At 38.8% G+C, this 25,655-nt stretch overlaps 1 protein-coding gene across 9 annotated transcripts in view; it reads right to left on the bottom strand.

Moving 5' to 3' along the window:
• PEX5L (peroxisomal biogenesis factor 5 like) overlaps window positions 1-25,655 on the bottom strand; it is a 102,494-nt gene that overhangs the window by 38,787 nt on the left and 38,052 nt on the right. For 7 of the 9 annotated variants that reach the window (XM_064721643.1, XM_064721637.1, XM_064721638.1 and 4 more), the window contains exons 3-4: window positions 3,133-3,198; window positions 1,275-1,379 (exon numbers count right to left, since the gene is read on the bottom strand). In XM_064721643.1, the coding sequence (XP_064577713.1) occupies window positions 1,275-1,379; window positions 3,133-3,198 (171 nt within the window). The remainder of the gene's footprint in view (window positions 1-1,274; window positions 1,380-3,132; window positions 3,199-25,655) is intronic. The other 2 variants (XM_064721639.1, XM_064721641.1) reach the window with 1 other exon arrangement.

Below are 25,655 nucleotides of genomic sequence, written 5' to 3'. Positions count from 1 at the left end.
GGTATTTGTGTTTAGTGGAAGAAATTACACTGACTAACAGACACAAGCATTTTACTCATAAATTTATCATAGACTATTGCTGAGGAGACTGACAGACAGCCACTACAAATGGTGTGTTAAACATTTAATGAACCCAGGCTGAACTCCTGGCCCTGTTGAAGCCAATGGAAGTTTTTTGCACGTCAATCTTTTTTGGGGTGCAGTGAAGGTTTAGAGGGGGTGGCATTTTATGTGTGTTTTTAATTGCTTGTTAATCACTTAATGGAAAATTAGAAATGATGCCTTAAACAGAGCATCTTTTTCCTCTGTGCAATTTCTTCACAGACATTGGAGTTCACCATGAACAAAACGTGGTGTTCAACAGGGCCTGAGGAGGAGGTGCCAGACCTGGTTTCCAAATTAGTAGATGATATTTCTAGAATGTGTATTAGTGCAGCATATCTGTGATGCTCTGCTGGAGAAGTACGTGCTGGTGTTTGTGTATCTTAGAACTTTCTAAAGTACAGTAGCTGTTATCCTAAATCATGAGAGGAATAAAACAAGACTGGGGATTTCGTTTAAGGCTCTCATGTAAAACCATCTTCCAGCAATTTCCATTCCTGGTGAGCTGGAAGCATTAATGTGCAGTAAATATCGTCAGTAAACTAAATGCACTTGCCTGGGGAAAAAATTCATGTCAGCAACATGAGGGAATAAAACCCAGTCTCATAAAAAGAGTAGTTTACAGTAGGGTTCAGTCACTGTCTTTAAGGAACTAATGGAACCACCAAATGCTTGGTGGCTACTCCAAGGTAGGTGTAAGGTTTAGTGTGGGGACGTACATCCTTCCTTTGACTGGAGGTGTAGAAATGAAAGCAATGAGATGTGCCAAGTCACATATTCTGATCCAGACCAGGAGCAGAACCCCAGTGAGAGCTTAGGAATGGGATCTGAGATATTGGAAATGACACTACTGTGAATGGGTTGTTTCTTATTTTACATATGCACGGAATGGGAATATTTTATATATGAATTGCAAATGAGTATTTATGGCGTGACAATTGATGGCATGAATTAGAACCGAGATTTTAAACTAGCTTTAAAAAACTTTCTGGTAACTGAACTGGGGAGAAAAAATGCATTTTTGTTTAAATTTTCACGTCAAACCATCTACACCCCCAATATTCACCCCAAGCTATTTTCCCCCCTCAGTGAAGCAGCGGGATGGGTCACCCAGCGGGGCTAGGGACTCGCGCAGCCCCCGCGGCCCCCTCAGAGCCCCGCGCTCTGCCCACCTGGGATGCCACAGTGAGGAGGGGCTTTTCTTCTGCAGACTCCTCCCTCGGAATCTCCTTCATCACCATGGCCACAGCCTTATCGGCCGCCCTAGCGCCTTTGCCCTACAACAGCGAAACCAACAACGGGGCCAGGTCAGCAGTGGGCTCCGGTCGCCCTCACGCGCGCTCCCGACCCGGCCCGCGGGACCCGGCCGCGCCTGCGCCTGGAAGCGAAGCTTGGTTGGAAGCAGAACACACACACACACTGGTTAAAAATAGTAAAAATAATAATAATAATGTAACAAGTGGTCCATCAACCCAATGGTTAAGGAGGCAGTTGGGGTCTAGCCGTGGTCTGGTGGCTCGTTTGAGTTGCCCCAATGAAGTCAACAGGAATCTGGCACTTTCCTGCTGGGCCAAGGCCTGCTGGAAGATCCCCCGTGCCAACCTTCTGTAGCATAGGATCCCCAGAGCAGCAGGGGTTGGAGGATCAGCCCGTTGATTTAATTTTAGTAATCCAAGTTTGTACCCAAAATACCTCTTTGTGGTTTTTCTGTTTTTTTCTTAAAAATAGTGTCAAGCAGAGTTTTCAAATAAAGCACAGTTCCTTGTTGTTCACTGAGGCAAACTCTCCCTGAAATTTGAATGTATAATCTGGACCCACAGAGTTTATAGCTCTAGTAACATTTTAAAAAGCAATTCACATCATATAAACAGTCTGGGTTTTTGCTAACAGAACATACGGAGCCAAATTCTGCCATCATAGGCATTGCTACAGCTCTCCCTAAAATGATCATTGTTGTAGAACTTACTGTATCTTAAACTTCTCTTAACACATTGTAAACATTCTGGACAAGGTTAAGATATTTTAACATTATTTAATATAAATTAGCCACATAAAAATTGCACCAATATTATGTGCCGCCATGCTATTTGATGCCATTCTTTTTATTTAATGAGGGTCTTTATCATCTTGGGTTCACATGGGTTTCTGTATCTTGATCTTTGGTCTTATTTTGATCTCTGCCTCTTGCAAGTGACAGAGAAGGTGGGAGCTTACACATAAAGCATCACAGCAGAGCTGCATTATGCCAGTGACCCCGGGCAGGTCCTTATTATTACACTTTAAAAGCTCCCATTGATTTCCATGGAAGTTTTAGCTGTGCAAAGACTGCAGGATCTGGCTCCATAAAAAAAGTATTTTACACTGGACTTAAGTATATTTAAATCCTTAAAAGTCTATTAACAGAAGGGGTTCTTTGCTAAGACATCATATACAAGAGTTATCTTCACTAGCAATATATTCTGTGTCAAGTAAACCCCCACTATTGCTTATATCAAACTACAGATGGTTTCAGGAACATTTCATTAATTGCAGGTAAAACCACTACATACTATTGCAGGTTCTAAAGGTTTTATTACTGGTCAGGTCAATATTAGATTAGCTTGCTTGTGCAACACATCACAGATACCCTACAGAGAGTTCTTTGCATGCTGTAAGAAATTCTCAGAGCAGAAGTGTCATAAATGATAAGCATGCTGGACTTGTGATGCCTTTGATATCCAAAGAACTGCAAAGTCATTGTAAAATTAAATATATTAAATTCAATGAGAATTACATTTAATTGGTAAGCATATCAAAGGTTCTGGGCCAATTACGTGTTTGTTCATGATTCACATGACATATTCCAGGTCTATGAAGCTTGTTTCCAGTATGACACATGAGCTATCATTAGCTAGCACTAATAGCATGCTATTGGTCTTTATCAAATGTAGTCCTTTTGTGCTGAGTGCTAGAACAAAATCGTTTATCAGCTAGGAAGGATGCATTGGAAAGCATGCAGTGCTTTTTATTTCTTGCAGAGTAAAAACCCACCAAAGCAAAGGTCAGGTCACTTTTTTGAAGACAGAGCCACTTTTTCTTCAAGGTTTCACCTACTGCCTGAAAAGAGTCATGATACTCGAATTAGTGCCTGCTGTTCATCCTCCGCACACGTAACTGCAAAGCTCTGGGAGTGGCTGACACCAAATATAAAATCTGTCTCACCAGTTTAAAGTGGCCATGCTACAATGGAGAAAAGCAACCCAAAGGATACCTCTGTGTTGTTTTTAATGAGCAGACTTAGTTTATTTGCTGGGCAAAGCAAGTGGTTTGATGCTACTTTTTTTAAAAAAAGTTAGAACTTTGCCTTTCCTAAAAGTTAGATCTTTAACTTTCCTAAAAAACTTTCCTGTGTGAAAGTCAGGTTGACATTTCTGGCTGTTTAGCCCATGCTGTGTGAAACATTTTGAAACTAGAACTTGGTAACAATTTCCTGGATACCAAAGAGAAAGCCAATGCAGTGGAATAGTTTAAATTGTCAGATTCTGCTGGAGAGGTACACAGGGGAACAATTCACTGGAAAATGTAGCCTTTTATTCTGTTGACTACAAATTAAATTGTTGTCCTATGTAAGGTAGGTAACCTTGAAAATGTTGGTCTCTCTTTCCTGCAGTGACCACTGTGTAGCCAATTCTTGCCTATGAAGCCATTAGGCCAAAGAATTGGAGAGAAATACAACCAGTTTTTCTGTGGTCAGGATGACCTTGTTACTGTTGTCAACTGCAGCTGAAATTAAAATCTCCAGCACATTTATTTCAATAACCATTAAAGAATTATTTTTAAGGTGCTATTTACTTAGCCTCTTCTGATATTAAGTGTTGTTTCTTAGCAAGCCAAAGTGCTATATGAATTTACCTGGCACAGCAGTTTATTGCTCAAACCCTGTAATTCTGTAACAACTCATTTTAGACATGTCAGAACTCCAAAACAAAGAGTTTGTTGGTAGTGGAGGTTTGCAAGGTCAGTTACTTTCTCATGTAAACCACAGTTTAACAATTTAGTAAATAAATTTCATCATTCCCTATTGGTTTGCAATATAGAAATGGAAACAATTGTGATGTAGAACATGACAACCCATGTGCAAATTATGACAAATGTAAATTGATGAAGGAAAAAATGTATTATTTGTTTTAATGGAACATACTCCTTAAGAGAAACTGAGAAAGATGTCAATGTTTTGTTATTTGATACATTAAAAAATGCAGCATTTCCTTTAGGTAATATCTCCATAGCAAAATAAGGACTAGAGTTCAGAGTATTCCCCTGATGCTAAATACTTATAACAGCATTGGGTTCAAAACTTAATAACAATTTCTGTAAGCTTTTCCTTTGGGATCAGATAATGAGTAGTAATAGATATTTCCATAAGAGAATGCTGATTTAGCAGGATTTTGTAAGGAAATACTTTTATTCTGCTGCTGTTTCTAAATAGTTCCAAATTCAATTTTGTACAAGTCACACTATTTAGATGTGGTACTTAGTAATGAGTATTTAATTAAATTACTGTAAGAGCATCTTAATGTAAATTTCTAGTGCAGCATAAAGTTGATTTTTTAAAATAAGTGATGCATATAGCTTTGTAACCATGCTCATCCAGGATAAAGCTTAAAGTACTTGGGACCAACAGATCACCTTCAGGTCCTGATGGAATGAACACATGCTCATACTTGAAACATTACTATTTATTGCAATACTCTATAATTCTGTAATTATTTTCTTCCATTACAGTTATTTGCAAATTTGTTCTTGCATGTGAAAAACCAACAGCCAGTGCTGTGTAAATGTTTAACATTTTGACAACAGTATTTCAACTATAATGATTAATTGCAGAAATTCTTTGTTGTCATCTATACAATAAAAGGATTTTATCTAAAACCATTTCATAATTATAAGTTTGCTTTTGAAAAATATTTAAGGTACTTGAGTCCTAAATTCATTTTTCAGGAATATTTATAGCATCTGTTCTTGTGAGAAAGTGAGCAGAAAGAAATGATCAGATTTTCATTTTTTAAAACATGCATACATGAAGAAAGTATTCCTTCATTACACAGACCTGTGTCTGTGTAATTTATTTTTCAAGGATCCTACCAAGCTGTTTCAGCTTTAATTGACACACTACAATGCATCCCTGTTCACAGAAATCATCTCAGCATGGGCATGTTTAAATTTAAGCTTCTGTAAAATAGAAGTTTTATGACAGCTTTCCTTATAAATAAATTTGATAGACAAAAGAGTCATCTTCAGGCAGTGCTGTTACAGGTATGGCAGGATTACTGCTTTCATGGGCATCTCCCTTTCTAGCTGAGGAGAAACAGAACAGCATTTATAAATGTAATGCCAAAAAATATGGCCAGATGTCCTGACTTTTCCCACTGGGCTGTTGAATTGAAATGTTTGAAAACAAAACAAAACCAAAACCCACCAGTTCAGGACATCTTGAAACACCAATCTGCACTTTAAATATCTTTAATAGGTTGGAAGGGCCTTTTTAAAGCAAACTTTGTGCAAGATGCATTAGTGAGAACTTGGAGTTTGAGGAGCTGTTGTCCTCCTGTGCTGGGAGAAGGAGCAGGGAGAGCGGCAGAACGTGCTGGATCTGGGAGCCTTGGCTGCCCTCCAGATCCCCCAGCAGCTGATGTATTAGAGTACCAGCTAAGCAGCCTATTCCAAATGGCTTTATGCTCCACAAATCTTCCTGTTTTGTGCAAATTAAAAATAAAAATGAAGGGAAAAACTTGGCTTTATTTTTTTTAAATCGTGCAGCGCTAAGGTTTTTTACCTCTCAAAATGAGCACACAGAGCTATGCAATGGTACCATCGGAGTTCTAGTCCCCACAATTCAACTCTGAGCTCTTGATTTACACAGGATCTGTTTATGACTTCAAATTTTTCCCTTCTCAGGCTTTTATGTTCATGTTTTCTGCATATGTCTTTCATCTATACTTTTCTACCTTTTTCTAGTGAGGTTTTGTCCTGCATTTTATATATAATTAAAAATAATGAAGAAACATATGGTGAGGCAGTTTTATGGACAAATACAAGATCGATAGTTAAACAGAGAACTCTGTTTCATCAGAGCTCGTGGTAGTATTTTTATTACAAGCCTAATAAAATCAAGTATATATCTAAGACAAATGGGAACACAATTCCTTTAAGCAGTGCCCGGTTGGCCATGGTGAGGAAAACTGAACAAGCTCTCAGTCCTGAACTGGAAGCAGCATTGTCAGGGTTCAGACTAGATTTCAGAACCTGAGCTTCTATTTTGATATTGTATTTGCATCATTTGGAACCTCTTATCAAGCTCTCTGTAAGTGATTATCCAAACTCTTTTGACTCGTGACCTTCAGTAGCTCATTCTTACAAGATTATGATGAAATACAGACAGAGCTGGTTACAGACAAGGAAGCAGCTATAGGAAGACTTGCCCAAGAAGTAATTTATAGTAAAGCAGCTAAATCCATGTTGGCTGAGTTCAGTGTTCTACTCCTCTTTCATCCCTTTCCCTGTATTTTCATTCTTATATTGGTGGAATAACAGATTTCAGAGTTAAAATGGGAAGACTTTACTGCATTCAGGAAAAATGGCAAAGAAAGGGACATAAGCTTATAAAAGGCAATCAGCATAAATATTCACATTTACTGCCTCTGGGCTGTGTCTTATGCCCATTTAAATGTCGATAGGGTGGTTAAATTGAGTTCCAGTTTGAGAAGCATTTGCATGGAAATGGCACTGGGAGGTTTTCTGTTTATTGACTCAGTAACTGTTGCACCACATGCGCTCCCTTGAGAGGCTGTCTCAGTCTGAAGCTATAGATCCATTCCCAAAGCCAAGTGGGACAGCTTCCAAACATCTCTGGTGGAAGCTCTGCAAGACCCATTTTGCTCTCAAGAACTTGTGCAAAGTCACTTGACCTGACACATCTGAACACAAATTATGACTGGAAATTAATAAACAATTCTGCCAATCTAACTCATTCTCTATAAGCTAGTATGATTCCTGCAGGCTAAGAGGAGGAGGAGTAGGATGTGAAATAAGGTTTTTTCCTCTCTTAAGTCAAAGAGTTTTATTTGGGGTATAATAGGGAGTGCACAGTTTGAGATAACAAGTTAACAACACTGTAGTATTGGAATAATGATGATTTAACTGTAAATAGTAAATCCAGCTGGGAATATAGGGCAGGGTTGGTGAGAAGAAGGAGGTCTGGGACAGAACTAATATTTAGAGGTTGTTTAAGGTTCTGCTCCTTTTATGAAAGAGTTATATAATCAATCTCCTTGTGATAGAAGGCTTGGATGAGACGTTTTGCAGTCTTTTCTTTCTTTGCAATTGTCATCTTTTAGTAAGACCATTGTGAATATGTAGAAACTATTTTTTAGCACGTATTTGATTGACTTCTTAATAATTTGGAATTGCTTTGCCAAAGGGATGAGTCCTTTGACTGCACAATGGTATATGACTTCAAAATCTGAAGGAATAGCTGCGAGGTTCCTTTCATCTCTGCTTAGTCTGTGTCAAGGAACTTTGCGAAATCACTGGGTTTAGCAACTGGCAATTTTAAATTTGTTTGGTAGTCTTCAGCAGAGAATTAATACTGAGGTATTTTCTCTCCCATAATTTGAGTTCCTTTTATGTTGACTTCACGATCATGATCCCCAGTCACAACATACACATAGCAACAGAATTACTTCCTATTATTTGCTATATTGCCATGATGATGCATGTGGTGAATTAGAATAAGAGATTCCTCTGGTACCAGTTCAAGTGAAATTCCAGGAGATCAGGTCACTTTCAAAATAAACAATTGTGACTAAAGTGCAGTCTGTTGTTTAAATGTTTACTGCATACATGATGTGTAAATTATGGATTTTGCTCCCTCATTTCCTCCCAGCACATGATGTATTGTTCTTTGAAGTGGTAGGGATTCCTCACCTCCTACTACAGAATTTTTATGGTTTTGTTTCATGAAACATTCAGAGAACTCAGACTAACTCTGCAGTCTGTTTAGGAAAAGCAATGAAATAAACTGAGAAGTGGTGGTATTTTATGTGGAAAAAATCAGCAGCTTATCAGTGAGCATGAATACAGGACATCTTTGTAGGAAATGCAGAATATAAAACATTGTTCCAAGTTAACTGGAACAGGCAAGGTTTTAAAAGGCAGCTGTTTATTTTACACTTTATGTGTAAAAGACAACTGGAAGTACAACTGTGTCTGGAATATGATGCAAGATATATTTAAAACAAAGTTATGCAGGTTCTGATGTTTAAATAGTATAATCTGCACTCTGCCAGCCTGGAACATAGAAGAAATATGCATTTTTTCCAATGTTTGCAGATTTTGTTGTTCTTGTTCCAGATATTATTAAATCCTGCACTTCACAGTTGTAAACCTGTGTAGCCAGAAAATGAATTAAATCCCATTAGCCCCATAATTTTGTTAGTGCAGACTTTTTCTAGATTGGGCAGACACTTATCAGACATTTAGAATGAGAAAAAGACAGGCAAAGGAATAAACAAAATTTAAAAGAAAGAAATCTCTGACAGAGCTAGAAAAAAGATCTGAATGCATAATAATCTGATCATATCCTACAGATACAGTTCTGTGAGAGTTTTAAGATAATTTTCAAGTCCTGAAACTGTGATTTTCTGCAAAGAAGGGAACTGGTACTCCTCTAAAGAATATAATAGAAATTTTTCTCAAAACTCTTGGAGAGGCATAACAGTTGCCTGTTGTTTCCTCTTGTTTTACATTACCAGATTAAGAGCTCAAATTGCTTATTTTCATAGTCAAGGTTTTACTGTTATTTTGGAAGTCCTTAAGGAAGGTGTTGTTTTGGAAAGGTGGAGTTATGTTGAATGAGGGTCACTGATGAGATGACCTGTTATAAAATTCTGCATATTGTTTTGAAAAATAAGGTATGTATTTAAATAAGTGAATTGGTATATGTCTTTTGCTAGGTACCTAATCTCAGAACCATTTAAAAATAGTATTAGTTCTTAAATTACTTATTTTGATTGTTCTGGTTTTGTTTATGAAGGATGACAGCTTGGGCACAGAAGACAGTTTGTAATGCATTGTCACCACTATTAACTCTTATTGAAGATTAGGATGAAAATCTCAGGATTTGAGTTCTATAAATATTTGGTAAACATTATGTGATCAAAATTCATGTCCTCAGTTTAATGTTTTCATACAGATTCTTTCATGGTTTGTGTATAGCCATACAAGATTTAATTCTGTTTAGGATTTTTGTTTTTCTTTGGCTTGCTTGTTAAACACCTTGCTCAAAGGCTATTACAAACAATGAAAGCTTTTATAAACATGAAAAGCCAAAATAGATTTAATCCAAACATAACAATAGATGTGATTCTACCATGTAAAAGGATAGAAAGATGATGAGACAGAGAATTAATGGAACAAAAAAGTATCAAAGGGTAGCTGGAAGTTTGTGATTGGGTTTTTTGAAGCAGATTGATGTTACTTTCTCATCATCTGTGATTAGACCCGTACATATTAAATAAGGAAAACATATCATACTGGATGGCAGGTTTGAAAACAGCAGATCAGGATAGTTTATGATTGAAAAATACTTTTAAGGCTTATTTTCTGAAAAAATGACTTTTCTCCAGCCACGGTTCTAAATACTGCCAGGATAAATTTAGCCCTTCCTGTAATACAAACATTTGATTCCCACCATAGTATAAATTCTTGATACCCTTGAATTTATTATGTAATTTTTTTGCCACAGCCTTAAGATGTGAGTCCTTTCTACAGTGAATGGTGTCAAAGTAGAACTCTTTTAGCACTTTGGTCATAAAGGGTCTTTATGCTGTATCCTTGACCCAAAATTCATTCTGAGTCTCTTGCGCTGTGTGTTCTCTGCAACAAAGGGTTCAGAGCCTGAGTGTACTTACCTCCAGAATAAAACCCTATTTTTAACCTGTGTAGTAGAGTATATTTACCCCCGTATTTTTATTCCCTGAAAAGAGTAAATTGTCACTTATCAGACAGTGGCAATGGCAGATGAGGAATTTGAATAACAGTGTGGCTGCAAAATAACTTCATGTCCCTGACCTAGACACGGCCTCTGCATGCACTTTCAGCTTCACAATGATCTCATCTGATGTTCCAAAGTATGTTAATGCTGCAAATGCTGCAAATGCAGCATTAACAGCATCATATAAAAGCAGCATTAGCAGCATCATTTAAACCTATTTAGAGAGGATTATGCTACTGTCCCTTCATTTACACAGTTTGGAAACCTTCAGGGAGAAATTCTTAAAATTGAGGTATTGTGATTGTGCTCTTAAAAGATGTTCCTAATTCTCTGACGTGCACTGTTAGTGTGGAGAATGGATTTTTCTACTCTATTATTACAAATACATTGTAATTACAGACATGAAAATGAAAAAAAAAGTAGGTGCATTAGTAGATAATTACTTTGAGACCTAATCATAAGTTCAGCTGCCTTGCACAACTAAAAGTTTGTTCTAAGCAAAAAATCATAGAATGATTTGAGCTGGAAGGGATCTTAAAGACCATCTATTTCCAATTCCCTGCCATGGACAGGGACACCTTCTACTAGATCAGGTTGCTCAGAGTCCCATCTGGCCTGGTTATCTATCTTTACTGTTTTAAGATAATTTTTTTAGCATAATGGGCCACATCAGTTACATTTGTATAAATCTGCTCTTTTGCATATATTTGCAAGTACTCCATACTCTTTTTTGCTTTGGTGGATTTAATTTCATTTTCATATCAATGACAGTAATTAGCACCTGGCCTGCTGTACAAGGAGCTGAAAGCAACATCTCTATTTCTGATAGCCAGCACATTACTGATACTGGATATTCTCTGAACTGTTCTGCTTGAATAGGCATTTACCCTCTCCTATAGAAATTTTTAAACCTAATTTATTTATTTTTGCATACTTATATGGTAAAAAATATCTATTGAAGAAAAATCAAGAAAATTATGTACTTATTCACTCACTTCATACACACTTTTAAAATGTGTGTTTTATGAGTGTACAATGTTTATAAAGTGCAGTGTTTTGCGGTCCACTTGTGTTTAGGTTGGCAGGTTCCTCACTAGGGAAGTAAGTTCTCTGTTTTTGTTTCTGTAATTCAACAGTATCCCAAAATTCAGTTGTTAGCTATCAGTTTGAGGATGTCTGCAGTGTAATTAAAAAGGTGGTGACTCCACACTTTTTACAGCAGCTTAGTTTAGCTGGAAGCGCAGCAATTTTGTTTAATAAAAACTCTGTGGGTATCTACAACATGATATCCGTGACCAAGTAGTAAAAGCAGCTGGTAACAGCAAATGGCTTTTATGGAGAAATTCTTAATCCTCAAAACATCTTAATTAAGATTTCATATGCAAAACAATTGCTAAATCATCAGTTATATTTTCCAGAAGCTTCCATTGCGATTACTTTCTTGGGATGTAAATGGTGCTACTTTTATTTCAAAACTGGGTTCTGGCAGATACAAAACCCCGTGGACGTACAGTTGCTCCAGTTAATTGTGCTTCTTCAGCTGGGATGTCAAATCTAGCACCGGTCTGTCCTGTGTAGTTAAAGCCAAGCTGAATCTCCCCTGCACCCCAGGGCACAGTAACCTAAGGCTGCAGAGGTTAAACGGCCTGACAATAGCATGACAGCTATTGTCAGAAATATTTCTCCTCAGAGGTTCCACAAAACAAATAAATCTGTCTCAATTGTGCAGTGCAGTCCTGTACTCTGCTGGTGTCTCCTTCTACAAGATCACATTCATTTACCACAGACCATTCTTGAACATCAAAATCGATCTTGCTCAAATGAAAGAGCAGGGATGAGTTAACCATCTTCTGAATGGCTTGAAGGCAGCCTCAATAAATGTGCTTTTATCAAAGAATTAGCAGGCTTGTCGCTGAGGGAAAGGGGTGCAGCAGCTCACTCATGTCTCATTGTACCAAGGACTAGCCCAGGATGTGGATGACAAACACCTGGAGAGGGGTCGGGTGTTTCTGGCATGTGCAGAGGATAAATTGTGGAACTTCAAACATACATATTTGTATGAAAAAAGATTTATATATATTTTTTATCTATCAAATATGTTTTCATAGGTATATATTTGCTTTTTACTCACTGAGGAGAGCAACTGAGCCAGCACAGGGAAAGAAAGGTTGTTTTGCTGTTGTAGTGCTGCAGTAATTCACTATCCTGTCTCTTTTTGTATTTAGGAACAGAGAGTGGCCTTAGATGGCTTCTCTAATGACAGTGTTATGACTGACTGAAATCAGTCTATCAGCCAGTACTCTGGATTTTGTATTCACTGAAACACTCTGCTGCTTCATTTCACTCTGAAAATCTTGTAAATAAAGAAGTTTTATCCCAACTTCACTCCTTCCCATTAAGCGCGAGACACTTCATATTAATGAAACTGCAGTGAAATGATATGAAAGATGGCATTGTCAACTCAGATCGTTAAAAATTACTTGAATAAATACACAAGCATATGCTTAGACTGGCAAGGACTGGAAGTTTTTTTTTCAGCTCAGATAGCACAAGCATAATTGAGGAATAAAAGGAGCTGCCGCAGATGGTGATAGCAGTGAGAGGCCCAGTGACATGTGCATCAACTCCAAGTTTGCTACAGGGGAGTTACTGAGGTAGGATCACACACCAGAGCTACTGCCAGGATCTCAGGCTCCAAGAAACATGCTCATTAGCTAATTAGAGTTGCATATTCATGAAGAGAGTGAATAGAATCCCTCCTTCCTATGGCGAGGTGTTCAGGAGTTGAAAAGAGAAGGGAGAAACATGTGTCTGTCCCAAGAGATCAGTGCCAGAGAGCATCTGGCAAAGAGGAGGGAAGGAGGATTTCCAAGAGAGAGGCAACCTGTGGTTCTGGCACTGTGGAGGCACTGCCTGGGCAGGGGGAGGAAGGATTACCTGTAATTGTGTCACTGCCCAGTAGGATCGGAAAATCCCGGTGCTTCCCTGGAAGGGAGGGAGGGCGGGACGGAGGGTGTCACTGGGTCACAAGGTGGCCTTGTTTGAAACCCTGCCAAGCTGTGCTTGGTCTAAAAGCTGAACTAAGACTGTCCACAGCAAGATCAGGATTTTTTTCTCCCCTCCTGTTGACACCTTAACATGAAGTGCCTGTGGAGTCACTGGCAGCCAAAAAACATTCCTGCAGCTGATTCCTGGTCAGTGAAGTGGAAAGAACAGCTTGGATCAGCTTTCACACACTCCTTTCTGAATTGCACTGTCCACTCACCAGCTACACTTGAGTTTTGACACACATTTTGCCTCATTTCATTAATAGAATAAGTTTTTTGGTCAGTAACAGTGCCAGTGGTTGGAGAGAGTTTGGCTATGTCAGACTGAGAACTTTTATCTCAGTACATGAAAGACCATCTCCTTTCAAATATTACCATGTTATCCTGAAAGTGTTGGGAGAAAACCCTCTCTTTTTCATGCTTGTGTTCCCTGAATAGTAGAGGAATACCTCCCCATATTTCCAGTAGAGGAAAACCTCCCCTGCTGAGGCAGGTTCTATTTTCTATTTTTTTGTGTTGGTGTTTTTCTTAAATGCTGACCTTTTATTTCTCTATTGTCTGTGATCATATAGTTTAACTGTGCATTTTTTCCATATAAAGGCTTTAAATATTTCTATTTTGCACTCTGTTAATATCCTTACATTACCAAAGACTGTGAGTTTCTAGAAGCTCACTTAAAGATCTGCTTGCAAATGTAAAAATATGCATGTTCCACACACAAAGATAGCTGGAAATCAATTGTTAATTAAAACAAGGCATTTTGTTCTGTGCAAATGTGAGCTCTTTAAGAGTAAATGCAGAAAATAGACACAGACAATGAATGCATTAAGTGCTTGCATTTGAGTAAATTTGAAATTTCAATCTGAATTTTGCTGGTTAATTTATGAGCCCAAAGCTCTGGGCACGATTGGTTTTCTGTGCACAAGAGAAGGATCAAGAACAAAAGATGGTCTTTTGTTTATCTTGTAGCTGCCTAATTTAGAGCTCCTATTACTGAGCATGGCTTGTTTAGACTATATCAAGTTAGCCCTTTAACTCTAATGAGGAGTATTACAGATATCACCAGATCAGCAAATTACAGCTGACAGTTCAAATTGTTACAAATATTGTGGGAGCCACAAGAAGGACTTTCTTCCCAAGGTTTTTTTTTGTACCATTGAGAAAATGGCTTTAAATTTCTGGGCTGTGTGATACCATGTGATATAGCAATTCTTAGTAATTCCTAGATTTTGAGGTTAGGATATGCTTTGTGCTCACCTTAGCTGGCCTCATATATTACAGGTAGAGAAGGCCTTTCTTTGTTTTGTACATCACTTGTATCTTGCAGGGAATATCCTCTATGAATTTTTGTGGAATTTGTATTATTCTGCTTGGGAAGTGCTCTGGTGCTGCTCTTAAATCAGAGGAACACCTTTGCTGATTCTCTGACCTTTCAGCTTGGAGAAAACCAAGCTCAGATGGAGACACTGATTTGCTCCCTCCACCTTCCTCATGAGATACATCCCCAAAAACCATTCTGCTGTTCACATCAACGTGTCAGCACTTCACTTGTGCCCTGGGAGTAGATGGTGCTGAATACTCCCACAGGCAGGGATTTCAGCAGCCTGGAGAAAGGATCTCAACTGATCTGGAGGGGAAAGTTTTATTTTGGGAAACTGCTACCTTTCTTCTCCTGGGTTCACACTTCAGGGCTGGTGTGATGTTGTGCTGAGAGCATTTCATGAATTTTCAGTTTGCATCTCCCTTCAGTGGCCTTAGGATTCTCTGCTGGATGTCCTCTTTTTTATTTTGCTGCTACTTTTCTGGTCTCTGTAGTGCAGCCCAAAAGGCAGCAGAGCCCCTGCTATTGTAGGAGTGTTCTATTGAATGTAGTAGTTGAACTCCAGATAATCACTTGCTGTCTGCTTCAAGTATGATTTCTATAAATCCTCCTAGGAGATAATCTATAAAATAGCAATGAAGGCTGGTTTTTGATCCTTAATTTTACTTTGCAATAAATCTATCAACACTTGAAATTCATCCTCTGAGAATTACATGTTTAGTGAGTCAGAAATGCTGTTACAGAACTAAAATGAGATATTTCTGTTTCACTTTGTGACTACCAGGATGTTTGCCCTGATGTCTATTGCTCCTATTCTGTTTCTTATACAGAATATCATACCTAGAAACAATAGGTTCTCTTTGGATAGGGGGATGGGAAATATTCCCTATTGAAACTGCTGAGTTGGAGTTACACTGTGGACCAATAAATCTCAGCTGTGGCCTCTCAGGGACACATATCCTGCTGCAGAAGCTTTTGTACAGTGTTGACATTTCTCCTACCATGTTTGTATATTGATTTAATATCATTATTTAGAAAAACATGCAAGAGTGGTCTGGAATAATGATCACCTTACAAGATGTTCTGAATAAAGCAGCATTGAAATATGGATTTATCAGGAGGACTGCTGGAACTTCTGCTCATTTGGCACCAGCACCAGTGTAAATGCTATGACAATATCCTTGTAAATGTTCCTACCCAGACTGCATCTGCCTGCTCTGGCTCATTGTCTGACTGGAAAAATCACAATGAAAAAATTGGGTTTTTGACCCAGAGCTAAAGTGGCTATCAATGCAATGCATAATTTTGAAAGCTGTTAGTTTTGAATCAAATGGGATGTTTTCCTAAGTCCAAGTTATCCTGTTACAGAGGTGACAGAAAAATATATAGCTCAGAAAGAAATCAGTAACTGAACATTTTGAACGAATATCTAAAGATATTTTCCACAGAAGACTGTCGCCAAAAGCTGGAGATGTTATGTGCTATATCCTTCCTGAAAAATCTCTGTACATCAAATATTTATTAAAATTGTAGTCATGCTGAACAAGCCCTTATTACATTTCAGTGAAAAGAAATATGGACATTTAAAACAAACATATATATTCAACCAGAAGGACTTTCTTGGTTTGTTAGGGTTTTTTATTTAACAATGCCAATTCAGTGTTTGCTGCATCAGATTCATCTTTCTTCCTTTGCTGGCTTGCTTCTTCTATGGATGAATTCCAAACTAAAAACTTGTATCTCCTTTCTCAATTGCTCATTTTGTAAAAACGACCTAAAGCTGGCAGCAAGTAGAATAAAACCATCAGGACTAGATGGATGTAATGGAATTTCTGAATTTTATGGCAACATTCAGAGCTCAACAGGAAATCTTTGCAATGCAGTTGTCATCTCTACAGTAGAACAAAACAACTTTTGAGTGCTTGATGTTTTTCTCCCTGGGGTCCTGATGGGGGATGGATGTGAGGAAACACATCTACAAAGGACTATTAGCTTCTTAAAAGTTGTTCAGAATTGTGAAGGTCAGAGCCAATACAGCAACATACTGCCTAAGAGGATTCCAGTGTGAAAGATAAATTGAAAGAAATCAAGGAATGTGGCACAGAGAGTAATGAATAAGCACAGCTTATTCACCACTTCTCACCACTTTAAAGAGAAAATATTTTTCCACAGCATTTTATTTTTAAAACTAATTTCAGCTATTAAAGTGAAATCAAAGATCAGACTGTCCTTTTTGCAATAACTGTGTCCGTATTCTTCTACTTCTTTCACGTATAAAATGATTGAAAAAGGAATCAAGAGCCACAAGCATCAGAGAGATGCTTTGTCTCATCTAGGATGCTGGGAAATTATGATGCAAAACAAACTATAGAAAAATAATAGCATTTTAGCTCAGAGAAATCCAGAACAGTATCTCCAGCAGCTCAGTTATCAACTAGCAGTTATCAAAATGGCTAGAAGCCAGTTTAAAATATTACAGATTCTCCTATTGTGAGGTTTTATACTGCTGCCTATCTACAGCTGGTACTGCTGTTTTACAAGCCCCTGAGAACATGAATATGGTGTTTTCTGGAAGTATTTCCTAAGTCTGAGTAATGCAATTACAGAACCAGAAACTATACCCTGGATTGTAGTTGTAGTTACATGTGACTCACATATAAAGATAAAAGCTTGTCTAAGATGTAACAGCCTATTTTGATGTGTGTAAGGACTAAATCTCATATATTTAAACCCTAAATATAACTCCCTGTGTGTAGTTAGGGGTGGGACCCAGGCCAGCCTGGTTATCTGCCCTCAGAGCATTAACCTGCAGGCATTTAGGCAATGGCTGTGGTTTGACACTGTAAGAAGTTAAATGCTCCCAATCCCCTTGCCTCCTCCAGCTATAAGGGGGGCTCAGTAAATCCCCTAAGCAGGAATTACATTTAGCAAAATAAGTCCTCCTTCTCTTGTTTTAATCACTTGAGTTCCTGAATTAGTGGGAGCATTCAGAATCCATTAAAAATAAACATCGAAAAGCAGCCTGAAGTTTGTATTCAGTCAGCACAAACCCATTTGTGACTGAAATTTCCAACTTTAGGCTTTGCTTGGTTCCCAGTGACAAATGAAGCTCATAATTGTATTGTGAATGATGGGGAAATATGCTAATGAAACATCTGGAATATTTAGGACTGGGAGAGCCTGGAGGTAGCACCAGTCAGTGTGCACAGCTGCAGCAAGCCAGAGTTCCTGGGTGGTAAATTCTCCTTATCAGTTCTTGGTACAAGTTTAAAAAAAAAAAAGAGTTGTTGATGAAGTTCACAGTCCTATTATCAGTTTCACCACATCTCCCTGTTCCAAATCCCATCAGGGACTGTGTGCACTTACAGACAAGTGCTTGTCTCCTGGTTTCAGGAGAACAGAGACAGCTGTGAAAACTGCCAACGCCAGACAGAGGAAGAGAGAACAGGGATAATGGAAAATGTCAGAAGTGAGGAGGAGATGAGAGTGATGAGATCATCAGCCCTCATGAAGTATGCCATGTCAAAGGTGGCTGACATGATGAAGTGAGATAACAAGCACACACCACACACTGAAAGTTTCTCTGCTTACATACTTGCATATCTGCAGCACAATTTTACTATTTTTTAAAGCATTTTTCATAGAATGGCTGGGGTTGGAAGGGACCTTAAGGATTATCTAATTCCAACCCTTCTGCCATGAGCCAGCATGCCACCCACCAGCTCAGGTTAGCCAGGCTCCCATCCAGTCTGGCCTTCAACACCTGCAAGGATGGGGCATCCACAGCTTCTCTGGGCACCCACTGTCCCACCACCCTCTGAGCAAAGAATTTCCAGCACTCCCAGGCCCTTCTCTGCAGCTGTCCTCAATGTTTGTGATTAAAGGCTCAGAGGGAAAAAAACCACTTTTCCCATGGACTTAGCCAAAGCTTTCCAAAGAGTCTGCCACAGAACTCGCAGCATAGAGAGTTTGAAAGGCATTGGGAGCAGCCAAGAACCTACAACAAGTGAAGGTTCAAGTTCAACCTACAAGAACAAGTGAAGGTCAGCAAATGCAGCTGTGTTATAAGGAATTCATCATGGCAGTGCACTTTTATTCACAGTTACAGGCAGTGATTAAAACCTGTGGATTTCAGAACTCAGGTTAGGGCAGTCTCACAGCAGCTGTGAAATTGGAATTCCAGCACAGCACATTGCTCTAACTTAGCACCTCACACTTGCAACTTGTCCTATGGACTTTGAGGGAAGATGTAATAGAGCTGGGCTTGTTCTGTGTGTAGCTGCATCTGCCTCTGTTTCCCTGGTGTGATCTTTTTGGTAAGAATGTATTTTTAATAACTAATAATCCTATTAAAGTGGACAGGTAATTGACATATGCTTGTGCAATTTCTATTTTGTCTTAGTACATGTGTTGTCATTTTTAGTCTTTCTTATGTTATTTTTAATTGTATTTTTGTATTTTCAGGGAGGTAAATCTCCTATGTTTGGCAGTCTTTTGAGACATATGCAAGGATATGGAGTTGTGCTCCATCAGGACCCTGTTACAAGGGAGGAGGAATGGTGTTTGCTCCCAACCAGCCAAAAATTACAATGGCTAAAGGTACCTTTGCAAGTTCTCCTATCAGTTCATTCTCAACAGATGTTCTGCTGCAATTTGCTAAAGCTCAAAAACATCTTGTGTCCAGTCTTTGGTAGTTTCTGGACTACAAATCTAGCTGAACTTCTACTTTGATAAAGTTCAGATTGGTAATAAATAGTGGAAACTGATTGTCCCAAACTCCAGAGCTCCATAGCACAAATAAGGCCTGCAGTAATCCCACAGCTCTGCATCTCCATGCACTGCACGTGCTAAGAAAATATTGTCTCCAGCTGCTGCCTGCAAAAGACTTTCTATTCTGAGGCACAACATTTCTCTGTAGGGATACATTAGCTGAATTTATATATATAGCCTGTCAGAAGTCATAATCTAGAGAATTAAGCTTCTAAACATTTGTGAACTACCTTGTATAATGAACTTCTTATCCTGCTTAAATTATCGAAAAGACACAGTGAAGTGAGACACTTAATTTTTGTAGAGTGAAATCTTTTTAAAAGACCAGTTAGGGAGAAAATTCAGTATCTGCAGAAACATGAATATCAGAGTTTCAAAGCTTCTAACTATTGCATTACTGTATTTCACATGCACACATTTGCAATAAATCACATTACCCATCATGCTTTCCTAAATGTACACAAGGATGTAAATAGGTATAAAAACTTCAACTGGAAAGTTCCATTATTTGCAAAATTTTGCAGGATTCTTGCTGCCAGGTTATTTTACCCATTGCAGGTGTAAATTCCATACAGAGACAAGTTGCACTGGGCAATCTCTTCTTGAGACTAAAGGTCTACCACGTAATCAAAGACAGCAATAAAAAATCCAGTAAAAACTGGAATTGAATTATTAACCTCTAGAGTTCTAAATCAGCCTTAAAAGTAGTCTGTGGAGGTTTGGTCTCTGCAATCCTCCCTTGCAGTAGATTTCCAGCTCTCAGCATGCAGTCTGGCAGCAGTAAGTGCTCTATGGCTGGGAGCAGCTGTTCATGATGGTATCCAGCAGCTGAAAAAACCCCACTGAGAATGCCAAAAAACAAAGTTTTAAAATCTACTCTAGAAACATCTCTCCATCCCCCCCTTCCCCTAAAGGGAAATTTATTCTCAAAAATTATAGTTAATTTTGGATGAAAAAAACATGTATCAAAATGTAGAGAGTTTTCTGCTTGTTTTGGGGTTGGTTTCCCCATCTCCTCCCCCTTTTTTCTCCTATCTATATCTTTGCACCCTCTGAAACTAATCAGATGCCTTGGCACACCAGATTGTGTGACTCCTCAGCCTCACATATGTTATAAATTCAGGATCCTGTTTCTGAAAGGCTGGGGTCTGATGGGATGTCTCCTGTGAGTCTGCCACACCTGGAAGGCCAGGTCCATCCCTCCTCCTAATTCTGTCTTGGCAATTTTTCAATCTGCCTCTCTTGGAGCTGGTGGCTCTCAGGTGTCAGATGTATCTTTGTCAGGAAAATGTACTTTGTGCTTTTGTTGCAGTGTCTTTTAGACCAGTTTGGAGCACTTGTGATTCTATATCCTCCTCTTGGAAAATGTAGGTGGACTTTGACATTCTTGTGGAAGGCAGAGTTGTTGATGGATGGGTTGAAGTCAGAGTTTCTTGTAGGTGGATGCAGCCCCTGTGTCCATGAGTGACACTGAAAGACAACTCTGTGCTGTCCCCAGGCCACCCTGTCCCTGTCACCACTGCCCAGGGTGGATCCTGGGAATGGCTGCAGCCTTGTCTTCTCCATCCCCTTCCTGGGAGGTGAGTTGGGAAAACTCCAGCTACGAGTGCAAGCAAGAGGAGCATAGATAATCTGGTTCTTTTTATTGTATTCTGCTCTAAACTCATTTTCTGTAACTCTCACCTCCCTGCTTATGCTGTGACCAGACACTGTGGTCATTGCAGCATGAGGCTGGAATGGTGTCATTGGAAGAGCTACCCACAAGACTATTTAGGATCTTTCTTCAAAGGAGTTACTAAATCTGTTTTACCAAAGGGAGCACTATGGTGCCCAGATGCAGCTAAAGACTTTCATCTTTTTAAAGTGTTGCATTTAGTGTGGATCCACAGAAAACAGAGCTGGAGATGTGGCCCAGAGAGCTCTGTCAGGGTGCAGCTTTCCACTGGGTTCCCTCTGGGAGTGTTTGTAGCCAATATTGCTGCTGGTGTCTAGCCATGGTTTGTGGGCACAAAAACTTCCTGTGGTTAACTCAAGTGCTGTACTCTGATCCTAACCTCTCCTTTGAGTCTGGTTTAACTCATTTGCACAAGAAGTAGTAGATGACCTTTACCAGATCTGTATCTGACTAAACTAGCATCGGATCTTTGCATTTTGCTTATTGGTTTCATAGCATTTAGTTAAAAATGTGTCAGGGTATGTTCTAAGCTATTGCAAAATTGTCACAGTAAATGATGGATCTATGGATTTTTTAAAATAATCTCATCCATTTCTTTTTATTTTGTCTTGACTGTATTTCTGTCATAAAAATAATTTTAAAATGGTATTTTTTAATAGAGCACTAATGAAATCTGCAGGCAGCATCAGAAAGCCCGTTGATCTCTTGTCAGTGGGTCCCACAATACTGGCTGATTGTAATTTTCTTTTTATGTCAGAAAATGTATTTCAGTGGAAGCACTCCAAACTTAAACTAACTTGAGAGTTTTAATTAAATGTCATTTGCATTTGGCTGCTGCTGTCTGTGTGGGGAAGAGTGGGATGACACAGCTCCTTGGTGCCTTTAGCTGTGCTGTGGTGCTGCTGAATGGAGCTTCCTTTTTGCCTACTCCATGGTGGAAGACAAAGCAAAATACTTGTTCTTTTATTGTAACTGTTCATTCCTGCTGTCAGTGGGATACGTGGGACCTGCATCATGACAGAGGGTGGAAATCATTCATATTTAGGAAGAATGTTAATACTTATCCCAGGAGCCTGAATGCATTTCCCAGATAAAGCCTTTGATTAGGTCAGTCACCAGATACCAAAAATACAAAGGTGGTCGATGCTTTTTAGCACTGGTTATAAGTTCAGTTAATTTATATGTCCTATAAGGGATATTATCATATCTGTATGAGGTTATCTCCTGCAGATTTATAGATTCTTTGTATGGCATAAATAAAAAATACCTACTTTGGTGGGGCTAACGGTTTGAACCAGGTGATCTCCAGAAGCTTTTCCAAACAAAATTATTCTATGATTCTATTCCCTTTTCCTGAATTTAATCTTTGTTTCCTGTTAGGTGAAGACCTTTTATATTTCAACAGTGGGCCCAAGGTGAGGGAGCACAACCATGGTGTGAGTCATTCAGTACCTGGGTGAGAACTCAGGGACAGTGTTTACCAAGCTGCCTGGGGTTCCTGTTCTGCTGATGCCATCTGGCAAATCACTTTCTCACAAATGGTGGGAGTATTTAATCTCCAGTGTGTCACATAAAGTATAGACTGCAGGATAATCCTGAAGGCACTTGCTGCAGCACACGGGGTCCTGACTCAGGGAAAAGCAGCTGTGAGGGAACGTGAATGAGCTGGGAATTTGCAAACACTGGAACTGACAGAGTGAGTAATTACTGATCTGGAAGGGAAGGGTGTGAAACCCCATCCCTTCTGCTTAGCTCCAATGCAAAAACCCAGCCTGTCCAGCACAGGGAGGTGCAAGGATGTTTCAGGGCTTCCCTTTTTCTTGCTCACCCTCCTGCTCTGGTCAGGGCCCTTTTGGTCCAGAGCAGGAAGAGGGACCCAGGACCAGCCCTCCAGGGATGCTCAAACTGCAGATGGCACCGCTGGATCAGCTCCTCTCCCCTCTCTGTCACTTTGATTAATTTTTGCAAGGATGTTCTGCAGCCTCAAAGCTGATGATTTAAGATTAGCCTGGGTCAAAGAAGCAAAAGTCTCTGATATATTTCAGGATTGATGGATAGGAGCAGTTCTCTGGTGCAGAGAACACAGTGCCTCATTAGGGCATTTCCAGAGGAAAGAAATGTTACATTCTGTGTTTGTTACACAAGGCAATGATCTTTAAAATTATAAACTGTTTGTTTCAGTATGAAGAGAAAATGACTCTCTTTAACAATTGCTCTCCACTGATATTCTCATTAAAAAAGGGACATCACCCTCTAAAGGGTAAAAAATGTCAGAATAATGAGGAATGTGCTGAACAGACAATGGGAGCTTTTTGCTGGCAAGGTGCTAACTGGTGAAAATGTAAATGCCTGACCTTTAGATTTCTGTTGGGAGTTTTGAAATGTGTCTTTGTTCTGAAAAGTGAAATTGTTACATGGTTTCTGATGGAATTGATAAACTATAATGGCTGTAGGGACAAAAGGATGACATCTGCAAAACAAAGATAAAAATTAGGCTGCTGAAGAAATACATTTGGTTTCTATGTTTTGTCAGAAGATTATAAACAAGAAATAATCATAAATGGTATTGGTCCCTCTCCAATAATTTCATTTTACTGATCTTTCAAAAGCTATATTAAAGCTTCGGTTGTTATCCACCCATCAGAAACATTTAAAAGTGCAGGTAAACTCTGAATTCTTCCTCTGAAATAATTGAACCCTACAGAATTGCTAGCTATGTTCAGGAGCATGATTCTACTGAAGATTATTGTCTCCTAGGAGATAATGATCATCTTCATTTTCACGCTTCTAGAAAATTCTCAGTGCCCTACGGAATCACTGAACTAAGAAATTAATTTCTGTTGCTTGTATGAGAGCAATAATGTCTCCAGACTCACTGTTTTCAAGTAGCCCTTTGAGTACTGATGTTTACACCAATTTGATTTTTTCACAGGTTAAATTATAAAGTAAAAATGGCCACATGCTTCCAGGTCTTGGTTTTCATTTCTTCTTGTGTTGCAGTTGATTTGGACCATGAATTCTTCATGTAGGCGCACATCATTTGGTGTAAGTTATCAGAGAAACACTGGAACAGATCCATGCTCACCAAATTTTCTTGTTACAAGAATCCACCCAGTTCCTCTATACCTGGAGCAGTCAGGCTCTGTTTCCTCTCCTAAATTTCATTTTCTTTCCACTCATATTAACATTGAAATAGGCACTGGCCCCTATTTGCATCCTAGCTTGAAATCCATGGTGAGCCATAACACAAAAATAACCAAATCTCAATGTTAGGCTGCAAATTTTGGATTATCTTTTGACTTAGTAGTGTGTCACTCACATAACCACTGAGGTGAAATAAATCTTCAAATAAAGAAAGCATGCCTAAAAGGCTAACAGCTTGGAGTGTAAACCTTTTCCTCCAGTGAGTATTTGATATAAATAATGAATCATAAACTACTTTATAAGTGGTGCTAGAGATGGGTTGAGTATCCAGTCTGTCCTTCTTGAGAAGCCACATGTGAACAGTTCTTCATTTTCAATTCCAGACTTTTTATTCAGAATTACTGAATGGATTCTCATGTAAACATATTTCAGTCTAGTGAAGAATTACAAATGTGATTTCAGCATTCAGCTCCTGTGTGATTTGTTCCTCTCAGGATGTGGTGTTGGCTCTCTGTGTTTTGTGGTTGGATGAATGCAGCTCTAGCAAAGCCTGGAGAAACATTATCAGAGCTATAAACATTTTTAAAAGGCTGATAGAGGAAGGCTGGCTGAGTAAGGGATCTTTACATATTCTCTTCTGGGTTTCCTGAGCTGAACTTTGCTAGAACCATTGTTACAAGGAGAAAATATCCTGTATAATATTTAATGTGGTGAAATTTAAAGCATATGTATGCGTTTGCATTTCTGTGTCAGGACTTAAGCCCCAGGCATTGAGGACGCTTCTTCAAGCCCTTCTGTTAAATCCATTAAGCATTAGCCTCTGCAGTGCTCTGCTAATCATCACCAAGTTTTGCAAGCTAAAGGTGATAAAACATGAAGGAGGAAAGAGTTTGCCAAGCAAATAAACTTAACTCTGTGCATATAACTCACATTATCGTGTCACAGATATTGGTATTGTCCTGGAATTGTGCTGCCTATGCTCAGACACTTTGGGTATGAATGTTACTTTGTTTTGTCTAGGGACAAAATATAGGGGATAGGGAAAAGATATTTAACAGGATATATTCAAAATTATATTTAACAGGATAAGAAATGGTTGATGATGTTGCCAAAAGCTGAGAAAGATATGTGCTAGGATGTACGTGGTGAAATTTACAATTTACTGTGAGAAACTAATTCTCCTTGCCTGTGTATACTGTTAATCTCTCCTTGAATTTATCTCCTTAGAAAGTTTATGAAACAATTTGTTCACTGATTTGCTTATTGCAAATTTCTACTGAGTTTTCATGCTTTTTCTTCCCTAAACTGGTGCAGTATTTAAAGGGTGGGGCTCAGGCTTGGTGCAACTGTTTGCATTTGAACTCATGCACTTTTAAAACACCTTTTTTTTTTCTTTCATTTCCAAGGATTTTTTTTTTCCCACCTATGTAAAATATTTTGAGTATTTGCTCCTGTCCAGTCAGTAGAAGACTGGAATTGTATTGAAACTGAATATTTTGGACACATGATCTCTCCTTGAAGGCTTTCGGGGTTGTACACAGAGCCAGCTTGTGCAGAATTCTT

Source organism: Zonotrichia leucophrys, chromosome 9, assembly GCF_028769735.1.
Source record: "Zonotrichia leucophrys gambelii isolate GWCS_2022_RI chromosome 9, RI_Zleu_2.0, whole genome shotgun sequence".
Taxonomy (NCBI): Eukaryota; Metazoa; Chordata; class Aves; order Passeriformes; family Passerellidae; genus Zonotrichia; species Zonotrichia leucophrys.
The sequence above is the reverse complement of the archived record's forward strand: the minus strand, read 5'-3'. Positions and strand labels throughout refer to the sequence as shown.